The following is a 24,268-nucleotide window of genomic DNA, read 5'->3' as shown; positions in this document are numbered from 1 at the left end:
AGACACAGGACGTGTGGTCTGGGGCTGTGCTCTGCCTGCTGCTGCAGTACAAAGGCAGGTCAGGTGCTTGGCTGTGGAGAGTTTCAGGGCTGAGCGTGAAAGCGTGATCCAGCGGTGGGCTGGGAGCAGTTTCCCCCAGTCCTCGGGGGGGGTTGGAAGGATGCGCTATGCTGCCGGAAATTTTCTTAGTCTATACAGATTTAGACCAAGTGGCTGGATTATCCCAAAAGTTGGTTGATCCAGACTGAGTGTGTGGTAGAAGGAGTTGTGCAGGCAATGGGGATCCAGAGGCAGCTATCAGAGGCTGAAGCGCACCAGCTGGTTTTGGTCCTTTTTCTGTAGGGAAAGAGACTTTTAGAGTCTGTGACAGGTAAAATGTTACCAGACCACAGTTCTGCTGAGAATGAACAGGACATTGTGTCATCAATGAGAAAGATACGTGTTCTAATGGGACTTACTCTGGAGCGATCTTCCAGACAAACCAAGGACCTGCTCTGCTCACCTAAGCAAAATCTACTCTCTGCCTCCCCAGCGGGACTTGGTGCTGTTTTGTGTTGTCTCAGGTGTGCGAGGTACCGCTGGGGACTCCGTGGCAGCACTGGCTGACCTCCAGCTGATGTGAACCCTGCAGAAGCATGCCGAATGTGCTGGTATGTGGCTGTGACACATCCCCACCTTCTATGGCCAGTGGAGTGATAGGGAAGGGATAGCTAAAAGGACCTTCTTCTATTGCTTACATCTTCAGTGCCTTTCTAGAAATAGAAGGATTTCCTCAATTTTTTTTCAAGCAATATTGAATTATTCACTATCATTGGTAGTAGAAATCACATTTTTTGTAAGCTAAATCACGGGACAGGAGCCTGCGGTGCAAACTGTGCCCAAATACCACACGCTTCAAGTTGTCTCTTTTTCCCCTTAGGCAGTATGGGTTTTCCTATCAGTGCAGTGCCCATAGCACTTACTCCATGGTGCTCTGCGTGACTCACGGCTCTGGTGTGTCGTTTGAAATACGTGTCCAGTGTGTGCTGGTAGGGCTACCCGCTGTGCATTCACATGTGCTCGGTTGCAACATCCCCATCCAAACAGCGCCCTTTCCTGAAAGGCAGGTACTTTCCTCCATTGTGGGGTTGCTCCGGTGGAGAAGCTCACAGGTGGCTCTTCCTGTTGTGCCCCCTGCTCTGGCAGGGGCTCTGGGTTTGGTCCCCTGCCTGCTGGCTGGCTGCAAAACGCTTTGCATGGAGAGCGAGGCAACTGAGGTGCGTTTTTTTGGCAGGGGAAATGCTGCTGGGCTCTTTCTGAGATTGCATGTGCCAGAGAATCGCTGCCCCACTGATCTGGGCAAGATAGGATTTGTGTGTGCAGGCTGATGCTGATTCAGGGATTTGGCTAATCTCTGGTCCTTGTTGCCTTTTGTCACCTTTGCAGGGAGCAAGAATTAACCTGGCAACGTTTGGTTTACTTCTCAAATCAGCTTAGCGTAAACAAGGGATAGGAAGCGAAACGGTCGAATATTAGCCTTATTGGCAGGCCTAATCAACAGCTGACAGCAGGAGGAGAGAAATTGGTATAATTTCTGCTTGTGTGTAACAAGCCTCAACTAAAATCGTCCTCCTCCTCCTCCATCTCCACTTCACCAATTAGAGCAACAGGGTGGGATGTGCCAGACAACTTCTCCCTCCATTTGCACTGCCAAGGTTAAGATGAGTGTAACTTTGAAGTTAGTGGAGTTACTGGGATGATGCAGTGTGTTTTTTAAAGATGATCTTGTGTTTAAGAGGGTCTTTGTTGTATTGTGTGTGTGCGCGCTTGACAATAACGCAGATCCCTCATTTAATGTTTCCTTGTAGAAGAAACATTTACCCTTCAGTTACAGATCACCTGATCATTGCTTTTATTTTTAGCCCATTTTTTCTGAGGGAAACAATGCCCATGCATTCAGGATGTCTGTCTGTCAGTTCTGTCCCAGCTCTCCCCAACCCCTACAGCTTTTGAATCAGTTGCACTGGATCTGACTGCCATCCCAAACAGATGATGTACCTACGAGTTCTGTGAAAACCAGGGCTGCACAAACATGTGCAGTAGGAGATTGGGGAGTAAATAACTGGACGTAAATAACGTACCTGGGGTTTCTGTCACTTAACATAGGAAACTTAGGCAGAATTCCAGAGTTTGGACATCTAGAAGTGTTTGCTTTCTGACTCTTTCTTTTGTCAGCCATCTCTCGGAATAATGATGGCTGTCAGTGCCTATATAAAAGGTGATGGAATACGGCTTGATGTAACTAGAGCAGGCTACGTGGGGCCCAAGCAATGCAAACATGCTGGGCAGCATCCCTTCACTCCTGCCTGTACTTTTGTTCTGTCCTATTTAAATAAATAATGAAGACACCTAGGCTCTGATCCCTCACGCATCCTGCTGAATGGCGCAGGACTAGCAGAAAGTGGCAGTCACGAGGAGCTGCGTGTTGTTTCCTGACTCAAAATCTCCAGCTGCAGGAAAAATGTTGACTCCTCCAGAGGTCAGGAGCAGGAGATTCAAATGCCCTTCTGCCCTTGAGGCAGAAGCGCATGGGAAAAAAAAAACCCCGTTCAAACACAACCCTAAATCCTCTGCAAATGTAAAAGAGGAGATTGTAGCTTCTCTACAGGTTTTGCAGTATATCCTGTATGTGGATCCAGTATATCCAGCGTACCCAGTGTATGTATATCCTGGCTGTGGGCTTCTGTACCCAGAGCAGGATGTCAGCCATTTCCCACACTGTCTCCACGATTTATACCTGCCCTCTCTTGCCTCTGAAGGTAGCTGCAGACTTCATCAGCTACCCAAGAGGAGGTACTGGGAATATTGGTGGGGTATTTCAGGTGTGTGTCAGTCCTTGTGATGGGCCGCCCCTTCCTGCGGGCAGTGAGCTCCAGGAGGGTGGCAGAGGGCTGCGGCAGCAGCGCAACAGCCTCTTTGAGTGGCCTTGGCCAACTCCTTTCGATCTCCATGTATCTGCTCCGTAAAATGGGGAGAACCATGTCGACATACATGTCCCAGCTGGAGGAATCGGGAGGGTTCAATCCTGTTTCCAGTTGGCTGTGCACATCCCGTATGCTATCGCCGCCTCTCCTAACCAGCGCCAGACAGACTGATCTCATCTACCCTGGCATGGTGGGTGGCCGTATTGATGACGAACGCTTAGCGAGTGCCTTTTCTTTTCTAACTGTGCAGGAGGCTGTTGTTGCTTTTTCCTGACTTTCTGGTCAGAGCAAGGAAAAGTGGGGTGGGCAGGGGGATTAAAACCTTTAGCGGGGAGCAGAGCGTGGGTGCTGGGGGGAGGATAACCCTGGGCAGGTGCAGCACTTTCTGGGCTGGGAGGTTTTGTTTGGTGGGAAGAGGACTTATTCTGCATGCAGAGAGCAGAGTGAGAACTTACTGCCCTTTGAACATCAGCAAAATCCCCAGCCCCGTGCTGAGTGTGGAGGCATGTGCTGGCTCTGCAGATTTGGGAGTCCCGTAGTGCTGGGGGCCAGGGGGACCGGCTACTGGGAGGAGGGCAGGGCTGCCCAGTGCCTGTGGGGACCCTCCCAAAGTTCTTGTAGGTGCCCCCTCCTTCCCCTCCTGCAGAGTTTCAAAGCACGGCAATGGAAAAAAGGACATCCCCCTCCCCTCAAATCCCTCGTCTGTGACTGAAATAAATAACTACAATCCCAGGTAGTGAGGAGGCTGCTAATAACGTGCTCTTGACAGGCACGGGATTGCCGGGCTGAGGGATGTCTGACTGAAAGCTCCAGGCTAGGGTGGGGGTGGGGGGCTTCTTTTTTTTTCTGCCAGCTCTCACCAGGCAGTAGGGATTTTTTTTTTTTTTCCCCTCCCTGATAATAAGGACATCATCAGAAGCAAGATGCAGTGGCTAAGGGATGGATCAGGAATGGTGAGTTCAGGTAGCTATGTCTTTCTCTTTTCCTCTTATTGCAGTACTTTGATGGGGAAATAAGCCTCCGTCCTATCTCCCGACTCCTCCTTTACTCCCTGTCCTTGAAACCATTGATCACTCTGTAGCCATTTTATGGACTCTGCATTCCCAAACTGCTGAGCAAAAGAAGAAATTAAAAGAAAGGAAGGAGGGTGTGCATGCGTTGGGGTGTGGGAGGGGGGGGAGCGGTGCTTGGCAGGGGCTGGGGAGGTGGATTTCGGTAGGGTGAACTGGTGGGTTTGTGGAGGAAAGCAAAGGATTTTCCAGGTGCTCGCATGTGGGGTGTGTGGTGTAACAGCTGAGGAGAAGACTGGAAGGAGAGGAGTACCGAAATGGGGATGCTGGCTGTCGGCAGCGTTACCGGGACCTGTCAGGTCTGCCCCTTCTGTGGATGATGAGTTGCGGTGCGGGGGGAGCCTGAATTTGCTGCTGAGCCGGAGCGTCCCTGCCTTTGCTTGCATCAGACAGTAAAACAATCCTCTGAAGTGCAGAGGCTTCAGGAAAGCAGTTTAAACAGTGACAGCTCTGCTTAATAAAAAAAACCCACTGCCGATTTGCAGATGCCCTCACTGTGTCTGGAGTACAGCTCTGAGGGGCTGTATCTGCCAGGAGGGAAAGTGGGGAAGTTCCCCCATCTCAGCAAGGGTCCCTGTTTCTCATTCAGAAACTTCCCCGTGAAGAGATGCGGTTGTTATTGAGATACTCCTCCTCCTCCCCAGCTCTTGCTCCTTGTGCAGCTTTGCTTTGCAATGGCATTTCCCTCTGCTTTCCCCTCTCTGCGCTGGGCTGGGTTTTGCAGAGTTTTTTTGTTTTGCCCTTCCCTCGGCGTTTTCCATCCTGCGGGGAGCCTCAGGGCATCCCTACGGGCTGGTCCCGTGGCAGGGACCCGCTCCGGGTGGCTGGCAGCATCGGGCCGCGCAGGCTGCTGGCGTCACCTGGCTCAGTCCCTGCGTTTCGGCTCCGTTGGGGGCACCCGGCAGATGTTCCTGGCAGCGGGGATGATTTCGGAGCCAGCGCGGAAATCACTGCCCATTCTCTCCTGATGCCCGCCCGCCGGCTCTGTGACACCCTGTGCAGCTTGCTTCTGCCTTCCATCCCCTCAAAGATACTTATACAAGCAGGAGCTTAACGGTTTATGCTTCTGAAAGACTCTGAAGCCGGCGCTGGAAGCGTAGTGTGGGGGTGTAGACAGCAGTCTGCGGCAGACAGCAAATTTGTTTAGGGTCCTGTTGTAGGCTTGTCTACCACCTAGCAACAGTTTGGGGGTTTTGCTGCCTCCTCCCACCCTCTGAGCATCCAGGCTTTTCCTTCCCCTCTGCCACCCCATCCCCGCACGCATGCCAGCATAGCGCTTTTCCCCTCTCCGCCGGTGTCTAAGCAACACAAATCGCCTTTCACCCATTTGCCGATTTACATTTTCAGAGATAACTATGCTGAAAGTGGTGATGGAAAGCTGGATGTGGCGCTCTCATCCTTTTTCCTTTCCTCCTGGGTGACTGCTGAGCTCTGGTGGGGAGGGGAGGGGAAGGGAAGGGATGTGGTGCAGGGCAAACTGCTTTTCTAATTGACATAGCACAAGACTTGACACTCTTCTTGTCTTTCTAGCTTCCTTTCTTGCTGCTGGCAATAAGGGAGACTTTGTTATTTTGTTCTGATTAGTCTAATCTTTGGCCTCTCTTAGAGAGAAATTATAGGGGTTCCTGAGTAGCCTGTAATTTAAAATATTTTTTGGGGAAAGTGAAACTCCAGTGATTGATTTTTGAAGCAGATTCTACAAAGGAATTTCCCGATATGGCTCTTTCTAATAAGGAAAGACTGAAAGAGAGGGCTGTGGTTTCTGTATTTTACACAGCAGTTTAACAACCTCAGCAGTATTTGAAGACACTCCATGTTTCTCTAGATCATCTGAAAATAAGGTAAAAAATGATTATAAAACCACAAAGCAAAATTGAACCAAGATAAATCCAGCAGAGATCTCTGCAATTGCTTGTGAGCAAGGAGCCAGGTTCCCTGGGGATGGGTGGCTGTGGTCCAAGGGATGCAAGGGGCAAACAGGGCTCCTGCGCTCGGAGGCGCTGGGCTGCTGGGAGCGCTCTTACAGCTGCGCTGTGAAGCCAAGGTCCTGGTGACGCTTGGTCCGTCAAAAATCTACTCTTATTTGCAAGACAAGGCATATTGGTCCAGATGTCCTGGCCAAATGCCAATGCAGATAGCTGTATTCCATCTAACGCAGGTTTTGCTTGCTGTTCCCATTGGTAAGTTACTTTAATTTTTAGTACTTAAAATGTTGGATCATATTGGTGTACTCTGCTAAACAAATGAGTTATTCCACACCAGAAGTAGCTGTGTTTCAGCAAGTCAGTGTGAATATTACTATCTCAGTCCACTGGCTAAAATGTGCTACAGAAATATAAAATGGCTCAGTTTACTCCTAAGTGAAGGTTGGCTGATCCATTCACGCATGTTAAGCTGCCTACCATACGGTGAAGAACCTTAGCCTTTCATCTGGAGCAACACTGGACCAGTGTTCATGAGCACCGAGCCTCTATTATGGATTTTCAACTGTCTTTTTTTACTCTGATATTATTTTCCGTGCACCTACTAAAGAACAGCAATAGAAATTTATTTTGGATAGCATCCCTGGACTTTTTTTCTGCTCAGGCACTTTGGTTTAAACCTGGATTTTAGACTGATTTCTCGGAAGTTCTGCACCACACTGATTTATAGAAAGTGCTATTTTCTATCGTTCTCAGTGCTGGGTTGGGTTAAAGAATCAGACCCGCTCCCTTTCAGAGTTAGTCATCTCTAAGGAGCATGTCACTAATATTTACAAGTGATAGTACCTTTTGTTCTCATGGCAGGTGGCTCTTTATTTCTAAATCAGCCCCTTAAACCTAGCTATTATTCCATAATATTAAGCTGTTGGGGCTTCTTTTTTTTCTCCTTTGCATGTGCTGCTTTCTGTTTTTTAAACAATTAATCTTTCGCCAATTATGCTAGCATCCCATGAGGGTATTTTACATGCTTCATTGGTACTAAGTTGCTAAACTCTGCTAGTATCTGTTTCTAACCCAGAAAGATGAAACTAATTGTCATTGGTAGTGATGAGAATAAATCTACACATCTGATAGGCATCCTAAGTATGGTGATTATTTTGTTAGGCATTCTTCACAGAGAATATTGATCCAGCACGATAATCAAATGAGTTGGTTTAAATCATGCCATAATACAGCCTTTTCTGGAATAGTTTTTTATCTGACAAGGGCAGAGTTTTTCCCCAAGCCTTTGGCTGTATTACAGGAAACACAGGCGTGCGTCTTCCTCAGTATTTCCTCGCACAGGGTCTAATCCTGGGCTTGATGTTGTGCCTATGAAAGTCAAAGTGAGCGCAGCCGTTAGCTTCAATAGATACAGAGTCCCAGTCTTTGTTTTTTACAGGCACGTATAACCGTATTTTTACATTACATGTTGTTTAAATATTTAAAATCAATCTGTTGATATTTTACGTTGCTGTCATAAACAAAAAGTAAGCCATTGTAAATCATCACAACTCAAAATATTTTGAAAAGGAATTCAGTGAATAAAAGGGCAAAACACTGCAAGTGGTGGAGATATTCATGAGCAGGGCAGTTCAGCAGCCACAAAACTTTCTTACATTTTTCCTTACTGATTCTTCTCCAGTTGTCAGTGCAAATCACAGGATATTTGAAATACAAAGAGTCTTTGCACTCCATAATCCTAAAAAGCTCAATGTGAAGTCAGGAAAAGAGAAGAAGAAAGCAGTTTTGGTCCGATTTTTCATTTTTGAAAGTTTGGATAAGCAAATGCAGTTGGTGGTGAGAAGCTAGGCCAAGATGAGATGGAAAAAGGATCTTGCAGTATTCGGGCATTAGGGAAAAATGGGACTTAGGAGGCCCCGAGCACCCTGAACTCCCACAGAGATCAAAGGGAACAGAGAGCACTCGGCTTACAGCTGATCAAGCACGTCGCAATTAAGCACCCGGGGAAGCCGCAGTGACCTGCCGAACGGTTTGGGTGTCCCGCAGAGGATGCTGTTTGGTCTGTCATCTCCATACCCTGCAGCAAGGAGGGCCTTTTTCCACAGATGAGTGGCTTATTGCAAGTTTGTTCCTGTTCATCCTGGGATCTCTTGTCACTGGAGGTTGATCCTTGGGTAGAATGAGCTCTGCATGCACTGGAGAATTCTGTGTGTGCTGCAGTGCCATAGAGCTTCCAAAGCCTTAAGTCAGCCCTACCAAAAGCATTTCTTTGGCATTTTTCTCACCCACATAGTTCCTGTTCTGTTTTCCATGTCACTCCCAGTTTGGGGCTTCTTTAATCTTTCAATTATAGCCGCCTACTAGTGTTCTTATAGGAGTACACAATAAATGTCCAGGTTAAGAAAGAGTTGATGTTATGGTAAATAAAAACATTTGGATAAATACCTGATATATGCTGATGATTGCTCTTGTGTCAATCCCAAGAGTGACTCGGAGGAGGCCTGGCTCTAGTCCCATGCACAAACCATGGCTCTGAGCCCCAGTTCCTACTTGCTGGATAAGGGACATGCTGATAACTGTCTCCTGAGATATGTCTCGATGATTCATCGGGGGTGTCTGGAAAACCCTTTGATACCATTGCTTGGAGGGTGCCATAGAAATATGAAGCAGTATTTCATAGAGCATCGAGCAGGATGCACTCGCTGGGAAACCACACGCACTGTGTGGTCACAAAGTCCATCTGTCCCTCCTGTGTTGAGGGTTTCGGTGTTTGAGCACAGCAGGCTTTGTAAACAGCAGTGTTTTTTTTAACTGCTAAGAACCGGATTTCCTTGTATCTAGTCAAAGGGTTTTTCTTTTTCTAAACACTTCTTGAAAAATCTCTGAAATGCTTCAAGCTAACATCTTAATGTATTTATGACATTAGCTGCTTCTGCTCCAGAACGGTTGCTCTGAATCTCTTTGAGCCTGGCTGTTATTTTGAACATGACTAATTCCCTGAGTGACTAAGCTCTTAGATAATAGGAAAAATTCATCAAGTTATCTCGGTCTCCAATAGTTTCTATTGTTATGAAAAGATGTCCTATGAAAAAAAAACAACCCCAAACTTGCCTATTATGTAATGTGGGCAGGGAAAGGAAAGACAAGTGTTGTTAGAGAAGGGCAGGAGTGTCATATGTGGGAGCCAGTTTCAGGCTGTGAAATCTCTAGCTTGGTCAAGTAGGAGGGTGTGGGTGAGAAGGAAAGTCCAGTTGCTGGTCTGGAGCTCTGGTGAACTCCCACTGAACCCAGAGAGATGTATTCATGTGCACAAGTGCTCTGTTCAGAGGGGATCCCAACTTCGGCCTCCCCAGCTCTCCCATGCTACGGAATTCCTTGGATTTAACCCAAGATAATGTTGGACGTGCAGTAAATTACACTGCACCTTCTCTGCTGTAGTCATTTCCAGGTTGCAGACTGAAGCGTTCAGAACTCCTGAAATGCCACATTTCGGATTGCACAGTGAGCCTCGGCTCTATCCCAGTGCAGCTCTGTGTTGGCCTTGCTGATTAATGATGCAGAAGTGCAATTTGTGCTTCTTGAAGAAGCCAGCGCAGCACCAGGTTCTTTCCTGTGCCCGTTGTGTTTAACCCGCATCCTCCAGCAGGCAGGTTTATCCCTGTGATCCCGCACAGCGAGCGTCCCTTTGGCTCACTGCAGTTGCATGTTGTCACGAGCAGTCGGCAGGAGGGCAGCGCTGGTCGTTCCTGGAAGGCTGTTGTGTAGCGTCAGAGGGGGACCACAACCTCTGCTAGTTCTCATGGCAAGCGATCCCACTGAGTCAGGGTGGAATAGGGAATAAAAGCCTATTGGCATTCATTTGCCTGACTTGGAGGAAAAAAAAAAAAAGAAAAAAGCTATAAACTTTTTTTCCTTTTTAATGTTGATATTATTGCTGATAAAAATGAGTGGTTATGTTCTATTCATACATCTACTGCTATCCAGCTGGAATTCCTACTTCATTAGGTTGTCTTGCATCATTTTCTTCATTAAAAGAGTGCCAGATTCAATAGGCTGTTCCCTCTTCTTTTTTTGGGGAGGCAGAGGGAGGGGGAGAAAATGATTTATTTGAAACACATCTAATTCTCTAGGTTAATTTGTGTGAAGAACATGAGACCCATGGGTCAGCTTCTTAATAAGATGTTTTTTTCTTTACTCAATATCTTGACAAGAACAAATCCAGTGAAGCCAAAGTCACCAGTGTCACAGAAGGGGTATGGGGAGGGCTGCAAGGAGCTGCAGGTGACTTCTATCCATCCTCATCCTTCTTGGATGAAGCAGGGCCATGGCTTCTGGTCCCGTCTGCCACGGCGCTGTGGCATGACTCTCAGTAAGTCACGGGACTGTGCCTGGGCTCTGCTTTCCTAATATACACATGCTGGATAATTTCATATTTCCCTCAGAGTAAGCTCAGGCTGACAGAGCAGCAGTAAAAAGCTGAATAACAAGCCCCAAGGAGCGTGCTGCATCAGGACTTTCAAATTCATAAGCCTTTGTATTTCTCATGGTGCACTGGGGCAGGGCCTGATGTGGCCGTGCACATAAGCAGAGCTGATTGTAATCTTTTCAGGGGAGAGGGGAGAGGCCTTGTGCAGGAGAGCTGCTCATTAACCCCATGCTTTCTGCAAGGTCAGTCAATAAAGGCACAAAGCAGAACCAGAAACTTTTTCTTCTTTTCTGCCTCTTCCTCCGTGTCGTTTCTGACGTTGCTGTTCAGTATGTGCGTGATGGATCTCCCTGTCTCCATTCTGCCCAGCATCTCCCTCTTGCACTGCTAATTGCTGGACCTCCGCAGGCTTAGGCACATGAAAATTCTCTTATTAGATTTGCTTTTTAACTGCATAGGAAGCGTGATGCATTAGATTTCAAAGGACCTTCCTGTGTTGTGGCAAAGCTGAAATACACCCTTTGATTTTCACAGCAAAGAGCTTTCTCTTCTCTGCGTCTTTGCAGCTGTGTTTCTCAGGGACCACATTGGGGACAATGACTCTGTGTTTAGTAAGGTAGATCCTAGTGGGTGATGATTTTTTTTCCCCACTTAGTACTTTGTCCAGGCATGCAGTGAGGTGAAGATCTCTGCAATTTAATTTCAGAAATGAGCAGAAGCACTGGAGTTCCCGTGCCTAGAGGGAGCAGTGGAAGGAAGGAACTTGTCTTGGATTTTTCTGTAGTTTGGGCTTTGCTTTTTTCCCCTTGTTTCCAGGCTCAACTGCAAGCCCAGAAACCTGAGAAGTAAAATTAAGAAGTAAAATTAAATGTCTATGTATTTTTTAGGCTTTTTTTTTTTTTTTTACACCCAGGCAAAAGAGAGCTTACATAAGGTTAAAATGAATATCTGAATCTGATGGGTCATCTTTTAAACTGAACTTTCTTGGTATCTGAAGTCTTTCTCTGTGACCAGGATAATTGGTGTTACCACATCTGATTTCTGTTGGATTTGAGGGGGTTTTTTCTTTTCTTTTTCAAAATTGGGAGTCTGAGGATGCTTCTAGAGTACAGGCTGGGGTGTGGAGCAAATGCAAGGAGAAGAGAAAGCACTTGCAACACGACTGCCAGGGGCATGAGATTTTAGTCTGTCTTAATGCTTTAAGTTCAAATAAACTTAAAAATAGAAGTTTTGTTGTTCTCCGTGCAATCCAGGCAAGCACAATGGAATCAACCTCCCAGACAGGCGCTCTCCCCATGCCATTTCAGCATGATTTGTACAGTGTTACAAAAGCTACGAAAACTGATTATATCAGTACATCACTCCTTGTTGTAGCGCAGCCTCTGCTGGGGTAGAGCCTTGCAGTTGCATATGTGTGGCACAGCACAGCACAGCAGCCGAGGGCAGGATGTTATCAGGGATGTGTGAAGCTATGCTAGGATGCAGATGACACCTGGTCAGGGTGCTCCAGAAGCAGCACCTGGGCATCTCATAAGAGAACAGTGACAAGGTTTGGGCTTTATTTTTCCCCTCACAGCATCATGAAGTGCTTTAATTCTTCGGTGGAGGAAAGAGCACCATCTGCTGAGATGCTGGCTCACTTTGTAGAAGGAACCAGGATTAACTGAGGTCTCCCGATGTCGTGCAAGGCCTTGGTTAGTATCTGACATGTCGCTACTGCCCTTCACTCAAGGGGTTAAGACCTGTTCATCTGGAACGTGGTTAGTTTTCAGGAGGGTGGTTAACCAGGGCTGGTGCACGAGTATATCGCAACCTCCCTGGACTACCTTTGATTGTTGTCTGTCTGTTATTTATAATCAATTTCATTTAATACTAAATCAATCTCTACAGTGGGGACGTAATTCTGTTGTGTATCACTTCTTGTTTTCTGAGATAAAATCAGAACTAGTGAAGAATAGGAAAGAGTTCACCTACTACAGCTTGCCTGAGCTCTGTGTGTCTGTATAGAGTATGTCTACCAAAGGTCAAGTTGTGGAGGTCAATGTGATGCTTCCCATCCTTTGGTAAAATTTTCATTTTTCTTGTTCATGGAATACTTAGAGCAGTGACCCAGAGATGCTCAGGTCCATCCCCATAGCCTCTGAGCTTTGTAGAATACTCTTGGCCAGTTGGTCATGCAGGTTAAGCAGCATGGCAAACTCAACCTCCAGCAGTGCCTAGTGCTCTATAAACATTGCAAAAGTGGGCTTAAAAACTTAACTTATTCTCTTTCCCAGCACTCTTAGCCTTGCTACAAGAGCAGCTTGCTTCACGGGTCTTGCTCTGCCCTCCATCCACTTTCTCTCCTATTTCACTGCTTTGCACACTCTTCACTCAGCCTTTTCTTATGCAGTTCTTCCTCTGAAGTCTATTTATGCCTCACCAGCTTTTGAGATCATCATCTTATCCTTGCCTACCTCTCCTTCTTTCCCCTTTGTCTTTCTGTAATTGTATTTTATATTAGTTCTGTAAATTGAATCATTTGCTTGTCTAGCTGTGCTGTGAATTCGCTAAAGCGTGTTGTGCAGTTAATGTGGAAGATGCTGGAGGAAGCTGTGCCTGTCCCAGCCACTCCACCACTTTGTTTTCTTGTTTGTCTCTCCGGTAGAGGACACTCGAGCTGCTGTGGGAGGGAGGACTGACAGAGGGTGAGGTGAAATAAAAGCTTCTAAGGGAGATGCGTAGAGCAAGGAAAAGGAAGCAGGACAAAAGAAAGAAGTAGAGAAGGTTACTGGAAGAAAGTCCCAAGTTCATAAACATAAAAAATTATGGAGTTTCTTGGGGAAAAATCCTGCCCTTTGCAGCAGCTTTGCAGCTCGTAGGCGGGTGCCTCCCCTCTGGCCACAGGACGGGAGAAGAGGGCTCTGTGTCAGACTTCTGTGAAAAGAAAGGAAAATGAGGCAACTCCCATCTTAAGAAAATCCTCCTTCTTGGAAATTTAGCAAATTGTAATCCCACTGGCCTTTAATCTCTGAAACCCTGAGCTGAATTCCTGGCTAGATTTAGAAGAAAATAATGAATTTGATGATCTTCTCATAATCTCTATCGAAGTCTGTGACTCGAACCCCACACTGGTGCCTGACGTTGCAGGCAGCAGCCCGTAAGTGCCCAGGAGAGGAGACTGGGAATGGAAGAGCAGTTGCACGTCTCCTGCCCACACATCCCTGGGTACTGTTGCTGTTCATTCCTCTTTGGGGGCAGTATTAATGCAAAGGAAAAGTTTAAACTTCTGTCATGGTCTGAGACGGGGCTTGTGCTCAAAGAGGGGATACAAAAGAACTGAAGCGATTCAGGACAGATGGACGATCACCGGCAGCCATTCTCTCCTAGGCCATGGGTTTCATCCAGTCCAGACCAACACAACCATAGTTTTATTCCCACTCAGAATCACAAGCCACTGCAGGATTTGTTTGAAACTTTCCCAAATTCACCAAGAGATTTATCTCCTTTGGTTGACTGATGAGCAGGTTTTCCTGGCCTGGCAGAGTTGGGGTCCTCATGCCAAATCCCTGAGCTCAGCCATGCCGCTTCCTTACAGCGGCATTAACAGAATTCACTGGGTCTGCGTTGAGGTTATGAGTGCTTCAGTTCTGCAGTTAATGGAAGATGGAGCTGATGTGTTAGGAAAACATAGATGCCTCTGTGCGTCCAAGAGATTGCTGCAGTGGAGGTTGTTAATCTGCACAGGGGATTGACAGCAGAACAGGGAATTGGAGCTGCAACCCTGTGCTGCCACACGCCCCTGGCCGATCCTGCCAGTTCATGCGGAGGCTCCCTGTCAGTAGGAGTGGAATACAGGACCTTTAAACATTCAGATTATAAATCCTTGCTCCTGAATTAGAGCTGTATTTGTTTAGCTGGAAGTAGTGGGTTGTGCTAATTGCTAGAGACATCCATTGGAGGGAGTCGTGGTCACATGGCTGAGCCCAGTGTATTACGCACATAAGGAATGAAGGCTTGGCATCATCTGCTTCAGAGACTTGCCTCAAAATTACCATATTGTAATTAATGTTATTGTAGGGGCCATTCTGATTTGTCTGTTATTTAGAAGTCCAGAAAACACTCTCTCTATATATATATACTCTTTCTGCTTATATACAGATTTATGTATGCATATAGATGTGTGTACGTGATGTATTAGTGGGAGCCCTGGCTCCTTCCTTGATTGATATGCCTGGTGGAGAGGTGCTGAAGTTCAAAACTGCTTTCTCATACAGAAGAAGCCATCGCTGATCTTGCATTACAAATTGTGCTCCTGAAAGCTACTGTAGTGTCAGGGCACGTGCTGTGCTGTAAGGGGAGGTGGTATTTTATATAATCATTACAAATCTTTTCTTCTTGTTCCTCAGTTTAGCTCTCTGCAGAAGGTTAGACTAAACTTTTCAGAAAGCATTACATGAAGTTAAACTTTGTGGTGGTTTTATATAAACACCTGATGTGTAGGTGTTCTTTTTCAGTAAGGCTTCTAAGAGAAAGCATCATCCATTTTTGTAGTAAAATTAACATTTAGTATGTGCAGAAGGCATGGGAAATTATACAAAGCGGCAAGTACTATTGGGAATATGGTGAATATAGTTTAAATAGAAGCTTCTATGCAGTAAATCTGTTTGTGCTGATCGCTCTCGGTAGCTGTCACACACAACTTTCACTGGAGCCCAATATTTGCATCTGTATGTGGTGGGGCACCCGGCACTTCCCTGCCTGATCTGTTGGGGTGCTGGCTCTGGAGTGTGACCTGGCCAGGACAGATGCTGCGGCCAGAGCCTCCTGGGCTGCAGCAGCACTGCGTGCCCCTCTGCCAGCCCTTCCAGCCAGGGAGGATGGCAGTGGGGTCTCCGCAGCTATCGCCCTGCGGTCCGCAGCTGCTCGTGACGCACAAGCTGTACGTGGTGAGCGGGATAGTGGGGGACCTCCTGCCTGCAGCTGGCAGGCAGTTACAAGCAGGGGGCTGGCTTCATTGCTTCTATTTATAATCTCTGCCCTCCCCTGTGCTGTGACTGGCTCAGCTCTTGCAGAATGACTGCCTGAGACCTGCCAGGCACATTGCTTGTAATGAAATCCTCTTTTTCAGCTACGGAAGTGGCTATTGAGCATGTGTGATAGTTACTGCACCTTTTTTCTGGATATTTCTTAGGCCTCTGCTGCTTTTACCTGCCCAATTTCTGCTCCCCGTCTTTATGCAAAGGCACAGAGGACTCTGCCTTGAAACCCTGCTGCTTGCATCCCATTCTTGGCATTGAGAGGACACAGACAGCGTAGGACAAGGCGAGGGACGACTGTGTCTGTGGAGGTGTCTGCCGGCCCTCGGGGCTGCTGTGGACAGGTAGAACACCTCCGCTGTGCTTCCTGCAGAAGCAAGGCTGAATCTGAGACTGGGGTCTAGACCCAGGCTCCCTCTGTGCTCATTCCAGTTTAGAGGAAAAGATTAACTGGCTGTAAAGATGTCACTAAATTTGTTGTAAGCTTTGGAAAAGTCATTTTTATTACTGAGACAGAAACTGGAATTTCCTGGACGTTTGTGGGAGTTCAGGCTTGGGCTTTAGAAAATTGCCTGTATTGTTTTGGTAAAGGGTGGTAACAATAATAAATACTCCACATCTATTATATGTTTGTTATTCTGATTAGTATAAAATTGTGTCAGACAGACTGACTATTGTGGAAAGGCATACTTGATAGGAAATGCAGGTCTGGAAACTGGTGATAGGGCAGATCCATCACCCAGGCACAGCCTGGCATGGGTGCTAACGGGGCAGCCGGGCTGCCTGCCTGGGGCAGGTTTAAAGCAGCTTCTTGTAAATATGCCGGTGAAAAATTGCCTTTCACTGTCCTCCTGAATGAGGAATTCTCTGCTTGAACAGAGCAGGGGGTCTCAGTGGCTGGAGATAGCCTCTGGCTTTTAGTTATCACAGAAAAGAAAAAAGAGAGAAAAAGATACCACTTGATTAACACAAACCGTTCTTATTTCAAACACTGTACAACACAACCCACTGTCTGTGAGCACATCACAGCCCACACATACTGCAAAGCTGGTCAGAAATGAGGAGGATGGCGTGCTGGATGAGCGTTGGTCTTGCACAAACCTCTGGCTCTCGGTGGAGGCCAAGGAGGGAGGGCACTGTGGAGACTCGGCCCTCACCCACCCGACGTGCTCTCTCCTTTGCTGGTGTTTGGGAGCGGACATAGAAAAAGCCTGTTCCCTTTGAGAGACCCCCCCCGGCAACTCACATAGCAAAGGGAGAAAAATAAAATAAGCCTTGCAGTAAACAGCTGGGCTTAGTATTGGTTTGGATGGTAAGGTGGGGTAGGAGCATAATTCCACCTCTCCCTTCCCCAAATGCTGGTGGCAAAAAATATCTGCCCTGGAAGGGTGCAGCGATGGGAAGAAAGGCTGTGCCTCGTTGGCGCAAGCCGACTCTGGGCCCTGTCTGTTCAGGTTTAAATGTTAAAGTCCTCCTGAGCTCTTGTTGTTTGCTGCTGGAGAACAAAATAAGTGCCTGTTTGGTGTGTGTTGGCCTTGTGTCTGTGTGTGAATGTCCCGGGTACATTTGCAGGAGCAGGTTCCCTGGAAGATGCTGATGATCAGCCCCCGTATGCACATTTTAGTACGTAATGCATATGCATTGGCAACGTTTCTGTATTTGTCTTTGTAAAATCATTTGCTTTTTCCAGCTGAGCACACCTTTGTGTGTGTGTGATGCTTCTCTAAGGTAACTGCTGGTTCTGGGATCTAAGAATGAGGTTTGGGATGGCAACTGGCACCTGGACCATAAACTCTGAGTGTGTATGTGAATTTAATATAGGAACGAGCTTTTCTGGCTGCTGTAGAGGCAATAAAGATCCCCCATCCTGTCCTCCCCCCATCCTCCTTTTATACATCTCCATCTGTGGAATCAGAATTCAATTTAACTCTTAGTGTGGAGAAACCCAGTGCAGTGCTGAGGAGAGAGGCTATGTGATAGATTTATGATGGGATGATATGCACAGTCTTGTAGAGAGCTAAAAAGTGATTACCCCTACAAAATTCCCACTGTACAGGCTCGCAATGAATTTCCAAGTTACCAAGGGTTGCCTTTTTGTTATTTTGGCTGCTTTTCTTCCGCGCTCTTTTTTCCTGCTCCCCTACCTGGTCTGAGCAGGCTCCTAGCAGCACTGGCTCTTTTTGCTGGCGTTTAATATTTTCCATCCGAAGCTTAGCGCAGGCGGTACAGACGGGGCAGACGTGTCCCCGCTGTACAAAGGCAGTGAGGAACGGGATCTGCGTTGCACAGAAAGCCCGGAGACGCCTTCCTGGAGCTCAGCACTGGCATCCGACCGCGACACCGGCTTCCCGGCCCCCCGCACATCTCTGTTTTCCGAACTGCCGCAAAACTCGAGGGGAAAAACATGCCTGCGTGGTGCTCCCTGTCACGGCGGGCGGAAGACTCGCGTATTTATGGAGCCAGCGCTTCCTTTTGCGTTTGACTGACAGCCAGGATCCCTTCGCTGCCTGGTCACTGGAGCTGATTAGTATGCGAAAGGGTCCGCCTCGCACCGAGAGATGCAGCCGCAGCAGCTTGCAGAGCTGTCACACTCACACAGGCTTCTTATCTGCACTGGCTTGACGAATTAAAAAGCAAGCCAGCCAGCAAGAGAGAGACCGGGAGAGAGAGGGGGGAAGAGAGAGAGAGAGAAGCTTGCAGACAGCGCTCGCTTTCTTTTCCTAAAGGAAGGATTTTGCATCTTAAGTGCTCACTGGTTGTGATGATGCTTCACTTAGCGGGCTCCAGAATGAGCTAGAGACAGCAGATAGTGGGATAAACTAAAAGCAGACCACAAAGCATTACGAACAAAACCAAAACCAGGAACAGTTTTCTCCTCTATTCTAGCATGGTGGATGTATGGACAGTCTTACAGAGCAGAGGTTGACTTCTCCAAATCTACCAGCCCCACATCTTGAACACTACAGTGTTCTGCATTGCACCATGACCTTGGATGTTCAAACGGTGGTCGTTTTTGCAGTGATTGTGGTGCTATTGCTTGTGAATGTCATACTCATGTTCTTCCTGGGCACTCGTTAAATGGATTTTTTCTCCTGAGCTGTTGGGGGCTACTACTACCACTAGCAATTCAACAAGAGAGCAAGAGCGAGAGAGAGAGAGAGAGAAAGGCGAGAGAGAGAGAGAGAGAGAGAGAGAGATTTCTTACTGAGGGGGGAAACGCGTTGAGCTTCAACATGGCCTCGCTGTGATATGTATGACGTTGGTATATTATCTCTCCCTAAATCTTTTGTCATGTCTTGTCTTTTAAGTATGCCTGTAAGTGTAGCTGCTTTTGCCTGGGTTTTAAATGTGATAAATAATAGTAATCCATTCATATATCGTTCTGTGCTAGCGAGATAGAGCTATACATATTTAGTTAGAAGCAGAGTGAAAATATCTTTCTGTGATAAGCACTGGCTGTGTTATTTTGCTTCCTTTAAAATAGAGACTCAAGTTAATAGTAAGTCATTTTGTGTGAAATTTCTAGCAAGCAGTTAATGTGCAATGTCTGTGAGAGTAACCATGTAGCTGCCAGGTGAGAGGTGGTGGTGTGTGCAATTGAATTGAGCTCTGGACATTTTTAAGGGGGGATGAGAAATCCTATTAAAGGATTGAATCTTTGCTAAAATAACATTCAACCACAAAAAAAGGGAGAGAAATTCTACTTTATTTATCTGTGTTGCCTTGATGATCTGACTTGATTTCTCAATATTCAGCCCCAGAGCCTCCAAATTCTACGTCCACAGTGCTGTAGCCTAGCTCCTTTCTTTAAAGATGTGAGAGGGACGGAAACATAACCTGCTGGGCTTTTTTTCTGTTTGTATGTGGTTTATGTCTCTGCAAATGGGGAAGGAGGGATCAAAGAGAAAAAGGGGAATGCATGCTTTGTTTTTTCTTTGCTAAAGCAACAGTTTTGGAGGGGTTGGGTTTTGCTTTGATTTCTCTAGGAATTTTATTTTGGCTTTCTTTTGTGTCTGTGTGTGTATATATATGTAATTTTTGGTAATGTATGTAAGAAAAATCTTTGCCCACCTTAAGGATAACAAGATTTTGAGATGGGTTGTTTTGCGTGACTTTATTTACATTGATTTTCTTGAAAATGAAGTGCTAAGTTGTATATTACAGGCTTGCTGAAAAGGTGTCCACTAGTTATAGAGGTCCTTCTGTTGAAAGATGTCTAGACCAAAATTGCAATGTTTACAGCTTGGAAGCAAAGCTGGCTGGGGGGTTCAAGTGTCAGTGCATGAAGTTTAGAGAGAATACGAACGGAATGTCTGAAGAGAGTAATGCATTTTCCTCTTGAAAATATGTCTCTGTACTGTGTTTCTGTTAGAAATCTTAAGGATTTTTTTAATATATTATTTTCCCCTCTGGAAAAATCAGAATTGCTCAAAACAAAAAAAATCACAGTTAGAAAATGTTTGTATCTCTTGCTGATGTTCACTGGAATTATATTGCCTTGATATAATTTAACTAGTTGGTGCTAATTCCAACTGTCTGTTATTTATCTGATGTCCTCCACTAATCAGGCAAAAAAAATCATGTAACTGATTCATAAAGACATAGCGGGAGCTTATAGATGGAGATGTACAGTTATTTCCAGGGGAGAGTCTGTCTGCTGCAAGTTAAATGCATAGCTGGGCTTCGGAGCTAATCTCTTTTCGGCTGGTGGCACGATTGGAAATTGAGTTAAATGCTGCAAATTGGGCACTTTCAAAGTGGCTTTAGCTGTAAATAAAAGAAAAAAAATTTTCTGAGTCCCGAGGTGGTAACAGTCGGCCCCCAAAGCTGACAAGAAGTGTTTGGTGGCAGTAGCCCATTTTAATGGGTAGAAAAGGCAAGAGCCAGTGATACAAGCCCAGCGAAGATGCTCTGGTGCCTGCTGGCTGTTTCCCCTTCTTCACTTGTAGCTATCTGTGCAAGAGGTATTGGCTTCACGTCGTAAGAGACCAAGTGAACCTTCTTTTTATTTAAAAAAAAAAAAAAAGATGGTGAGGATGGTTTGGGTTGTTAAAACAGCTCAAATTTGCTTTATTTTCCTGTTAGCTATCGTATGTCATTAATTTCAGAGGTTGCAGAATCTCCTGGAAATATAATAAATGAGCAAAGATTACAATGGAAAGGGAATCAGTCAAACAGCAGCCAAAATAATCGTTTCAGTGAAACAGTTTTAAGCAACATAGTGATTTGGAGAAGTAAGGGTGGAAAAATGAGAAACCAAACCAGCGAGTTTAAAATGGGATGCAGCTGTGTCTGAATGTTTATTTTCCTCAAGGTTAGCTCTCTGGCATGACGGTTTACCTTTCCGTAAGATTTCTACGAGGAATGCTTGGTACCTAACACGGTTTTCTAGTGCGCGCAAAGCGCATTCCTTGATCCGGAACTTGTACTTCTCGGATGATGTTTGGGAGGTGTGTGTGTACACGACGGTGTATGTTATTGCATGTGTCGGGAACTGCCGTGTCCGATTGCGAATTCCTGTGAGCCCCTTCTGGTTCCATCGGTGGAGTTTGCGTTGCTGCGGGATCTCCGGCTGGTGGGGTGCATGGGAAGGACGAGGGTGTCGTGCACGCTCAGCTACTGGGAGAGTGAGTGCTGGGAGCTTATTTTTTTCCATTGTCAAATGTGCTTGAGAGAATGAGTATCATTTTATTACAACTTTCTTGCCTGTTATTCTCCCAAAAGCTGGGAGAGTCAAAGAAAGCAGGTGTGTGCAGAGCATTATGAGCGTGAAAGTTGGGAGCAGAAAACTTTGTTATTGTAGCAGCACTGTTTCTGTTGTATCAGGCTTCCTGTTGGACTTGCTGGGGAAAGAGAGAAAATAAGCCTAAAAAGTGAGCAAGGGCTGGGGTTTCTGCTTGTTTAGTTTGATCCCCGTTTCCCACTCCCAGTCCTCAGTGGCCGCCTTTTCAAACAGGCCTTGAGCCACTGGCCCCAACCCCATTTTGTAATTTTGCACCTGCAATTTTGTGTTTTCCAAGCCTGCAGTGGAGCCTCAAACTGCCTGATTTGCAGGAGCAATTAGCTAGTTAAACTCCATCTTGCCGTACTTTTCAGGAGCAGCTCAATCCGCGACAGTCTGCATTAGCAGCTTTTTGGGGCGACAGCGTTTCTAGTTGCTCACAGTAGACTCCCTGTACTTGTAAGTGACTGTGCTGGCAAAATTCGGGGTGTAATTTCCACGCTGTAAAATATCCACACGTAGTGGAGCTTTCCTTCTCCCTAAGCTCCGTGGGGCAATTTGGGTCACAGTTGTGGCTGATGGCGGTCGGGTTCCTGGGGGGTAGTTTGGCCCCGTAACTCCCCCCCCTATTTGTGGACGTTGAGTTCTTCACATTTGTGGGGATGCTTGAGCCCAGGGATGGGGAAGAGGGATCATACCTTTAAATAAGTCAAAGCACTGACCCTCTGGAAAATACGGCCCCAAAGAAAAAAATATTCATTTGTATGCAAATAGCGTATTTATAATGCATAAAATCTCTTTCAGTGATTGCTCCTGTGTATTTGCTAAGGCTGGGTGATGGGAGACCTGCCTTGCTGTTTGTCTGCTTAAGCAGGATTCAATGTTATTTGCCACAGGATTCATGAAAATGCCTCTGACTGTATCATAGCAACCCTGTTTCACACAGTCCATAAAAAGTCCATTCCTCCTGAGCGGCAATCCGCCGTCTTAAAGATTCAGGCACCCTTCTTGCCACGGGGAAAGGGTACATTTTTCCCTCTTTGGATGCTCCCGAAGAAGCATGTGTGTCAGGATGATCCCTGCCAGTCCCACGTTCGCTGGGATTTTAATGCTCTTTCTTTAAGGCTAGTAAGAGGGCTTCCTTTCCTTTTGTTAAAGGCTTCCTCCCCCACCCTGGATATTTCCCACCTCTGTTTTAAACCTCACATGACAACTTAAAAGGGGGACGGGACAGCTCAGAGGTCTCTGACGTGATGGCTCTTTTTTGTCCTGCCATTTGGATTTTCCCCCCGGATGGCAGCAGCACAGCACTTGCTTATGCTTTGTAGTGAATGAAGATCTGCCCAGATTCGAGCCCTTCTGTGGGAATGCAGAGGTGCTTTCTCATCCCATAGATGAATGTTGTTAAGAGCTGCATGTTCACCTGACTCCTGCCCCCATCTGTTTGCATAATGTGGTTATATTTCTTTTTGGATCAGGTATTCAGTACACAGCCCAACTGCTGTGTATAATGTCTGAAGGAAAATTGCCAAAAATCCATGTAAGTTTTTTTTTTGTTTGGTTGGTTTAATTTGTGAATAGAACCCCTCTTCCGTATTGTTCATTTCGTTTTGTTGTTGTTCCTTGATTTCTGTATTTAATGAATGCTGGTGGTGATGGGAGATCCGGTGCTCTTTGTGTACAGTGCTTGCTTGCCTGCATGTATGTATGTATTATGCCTGTATTGTATCTGTATGTGCTCTGTGTTGTTAATAATGCATCTGTGTCAATGGGGGTGCGTGTGTGTGTTTCTGTATTTTGCATTTGCAATGTGTATCTTTCTCAACTGGGTGCGATAATCGTGTTCAATGTGTATCTCCCAGTGAAATGTTATGAGAGCTATTTTGATAAAATGCAGGGATTTGTTTCTATATGTGGAATCTCCAATGACCAGAAGTTAGGAAGCTTGAGGAAAACTCCCTAACATTAATAATTGTGTAATAATTGTCCTGCTGTGAAGAGGATGTTTGTTCAGGGGTTACAGCGGTGACAGAGGATAGTTCTGCTGGGTCCTTGTTTTGCCACTGATTTACTGCATGGCCTTGGGCACTTTCCTTTGCTGCCTTGTGACTCCTGTTTCCCAGTTGTAGAAGAGAAACATCACCCATTACCGAGGTGTAGCCAAGACCAATCAACTCCTATTTCTTCCCTTTCTGCAGTGTCCTGTAGCTGCAGAGCACCGTTGTTCTTGTCAGGTGGCCGGGGTACGGCAGTACGGTTGGACGACGTGTGTGTGCCCATGTTGGCCTAACTGTGTGTAGCTGGATTCTGCCTGTTGGAAGTGTTGTAGACGGCAAGCTGTAGTGATTTATGCTTCTCACTAAAAATAGATGCTCCTAGAGGAAGAGCTACTGGAGGAACCATGATTTTTTTTTTTTTTTTATTTTATTGGTTATGTTTGAATTTCTTTCCTGCATGGAAGTGGATCGTAATCTGACAGAGCCCGCAGATGGCCAGGTTGTCTCTAACTCTCCTGTCCTCCTCACCAGCAAAGGACCGTGCAGCCTCCACTGCTTATTTCCAGGTTTTTTTAGAGTATTAATCCTGCGTTGTCGTAAACACCATGCCGATGGCTTGTTCGCTAGGACGTCTGAGCCCAGGGCAAGAAGCCCTCAGAGCTCTCCTATTGATCAATGTGTTGGGCAGGCCTGAAAGCTTTACCACCTGAGTTAAAGAGGGCCTTAGGGGGTGAAGGAGCTCCCGCATGAAGGTATTTAAAGAATTAGATCTGGATTTCAATGGCCTCTGGTTTATTCATGCAGAAAATGTCATAGAGTGTGCTACTTTGGGGAGCTACCCCTGCTGCTATCACAGAGCCAGGGAAACTGAGGTACGTGGCGGTCAGAGAGCAGTGCGTGGTGGGGTGGGGGTTAGTAGCAGAGCTGGGAGCAGGAGCAAAGCTCGGGGGCCCGTCGGTCGCTTGGCTGTGCTACCTCCTCTTGATCCTCAGCAAAGCAGGGTGGGCAGGCATGCCACTTGGTTTCTGGCTTGTACATTTTTATCTGAACCTTGCCGTTTGGAAGTGTCAGCTTGTGCTGGGGAGCCGTGGAGCAAGCTGCTTGCAGTCTGGTGGAGGATCTCTTGTAGGGGATTTTGGAGCTCCTA

General features: G+C 46.4%; 2 protein-coding genes across 9 annotated transcripts in view; both read left to right on the top strand.

Annotated features, from left to right (window-relative positions):
- Positions 1-24,268, top strand: part of ARHGEF9 (Cdc42 guanine nucleotide exchange factor 9) — a 212,597-nt gene that overhangs the window by 80,913 nt on the left and 107,416 nt on the right. For 2 of the 8 annotated variants that reach the window (XM_054839172.1, XM_054839170.1), the window contains exon 1: positions 18,522-18,660. The exons of 3 other annotated variants lie outside the window; for them this stretch is intronic. In XM_054839172.1, the coding sequence (XP_054695147.1) occupies positions 18,652-18,660 (9 nt within the window). In that variant the 5' untranslated portion in view covers positions 18,522-18,651. Of the gene's footprint in view, positions 1-18,514; positions 18,665-22,158; positions 22,665-24,268 lie in introns of those variants that run through there. 3 more of the 8 variants (XM_054839173.1, XM_054839171.1, XM_054839169.1) reach the window with 3 other exon arrangements.
- On the top strand, positions 18,301-18,480 carry LOC129211695 (uncharacterized). The gene has a single exon (XM_054839180.1). It carries the CDS (start codon positions 18,301-18,303, stop codon positions 18,478-18,480), a length of 180 nt encoding a protein of 59 aa, XP_054695155.1.

Source organism: Grus americana, chromosome 12 (genome assembly GCF_028858705.1).
Source record: "Grus americana isolate bGruAme1 chromosome 12, bGruAme1.mat, whole genome shotgun sequence".
NCBI lineage: Eukaryota > Metazoa > Chordata > Aves > Gruiformes > Gruidae > Grus > Grus americana.
Note: the sequence above shows the minus strand (reverse complement) of the source record. Positions and strands in the feature narration are given on the sequence as shown.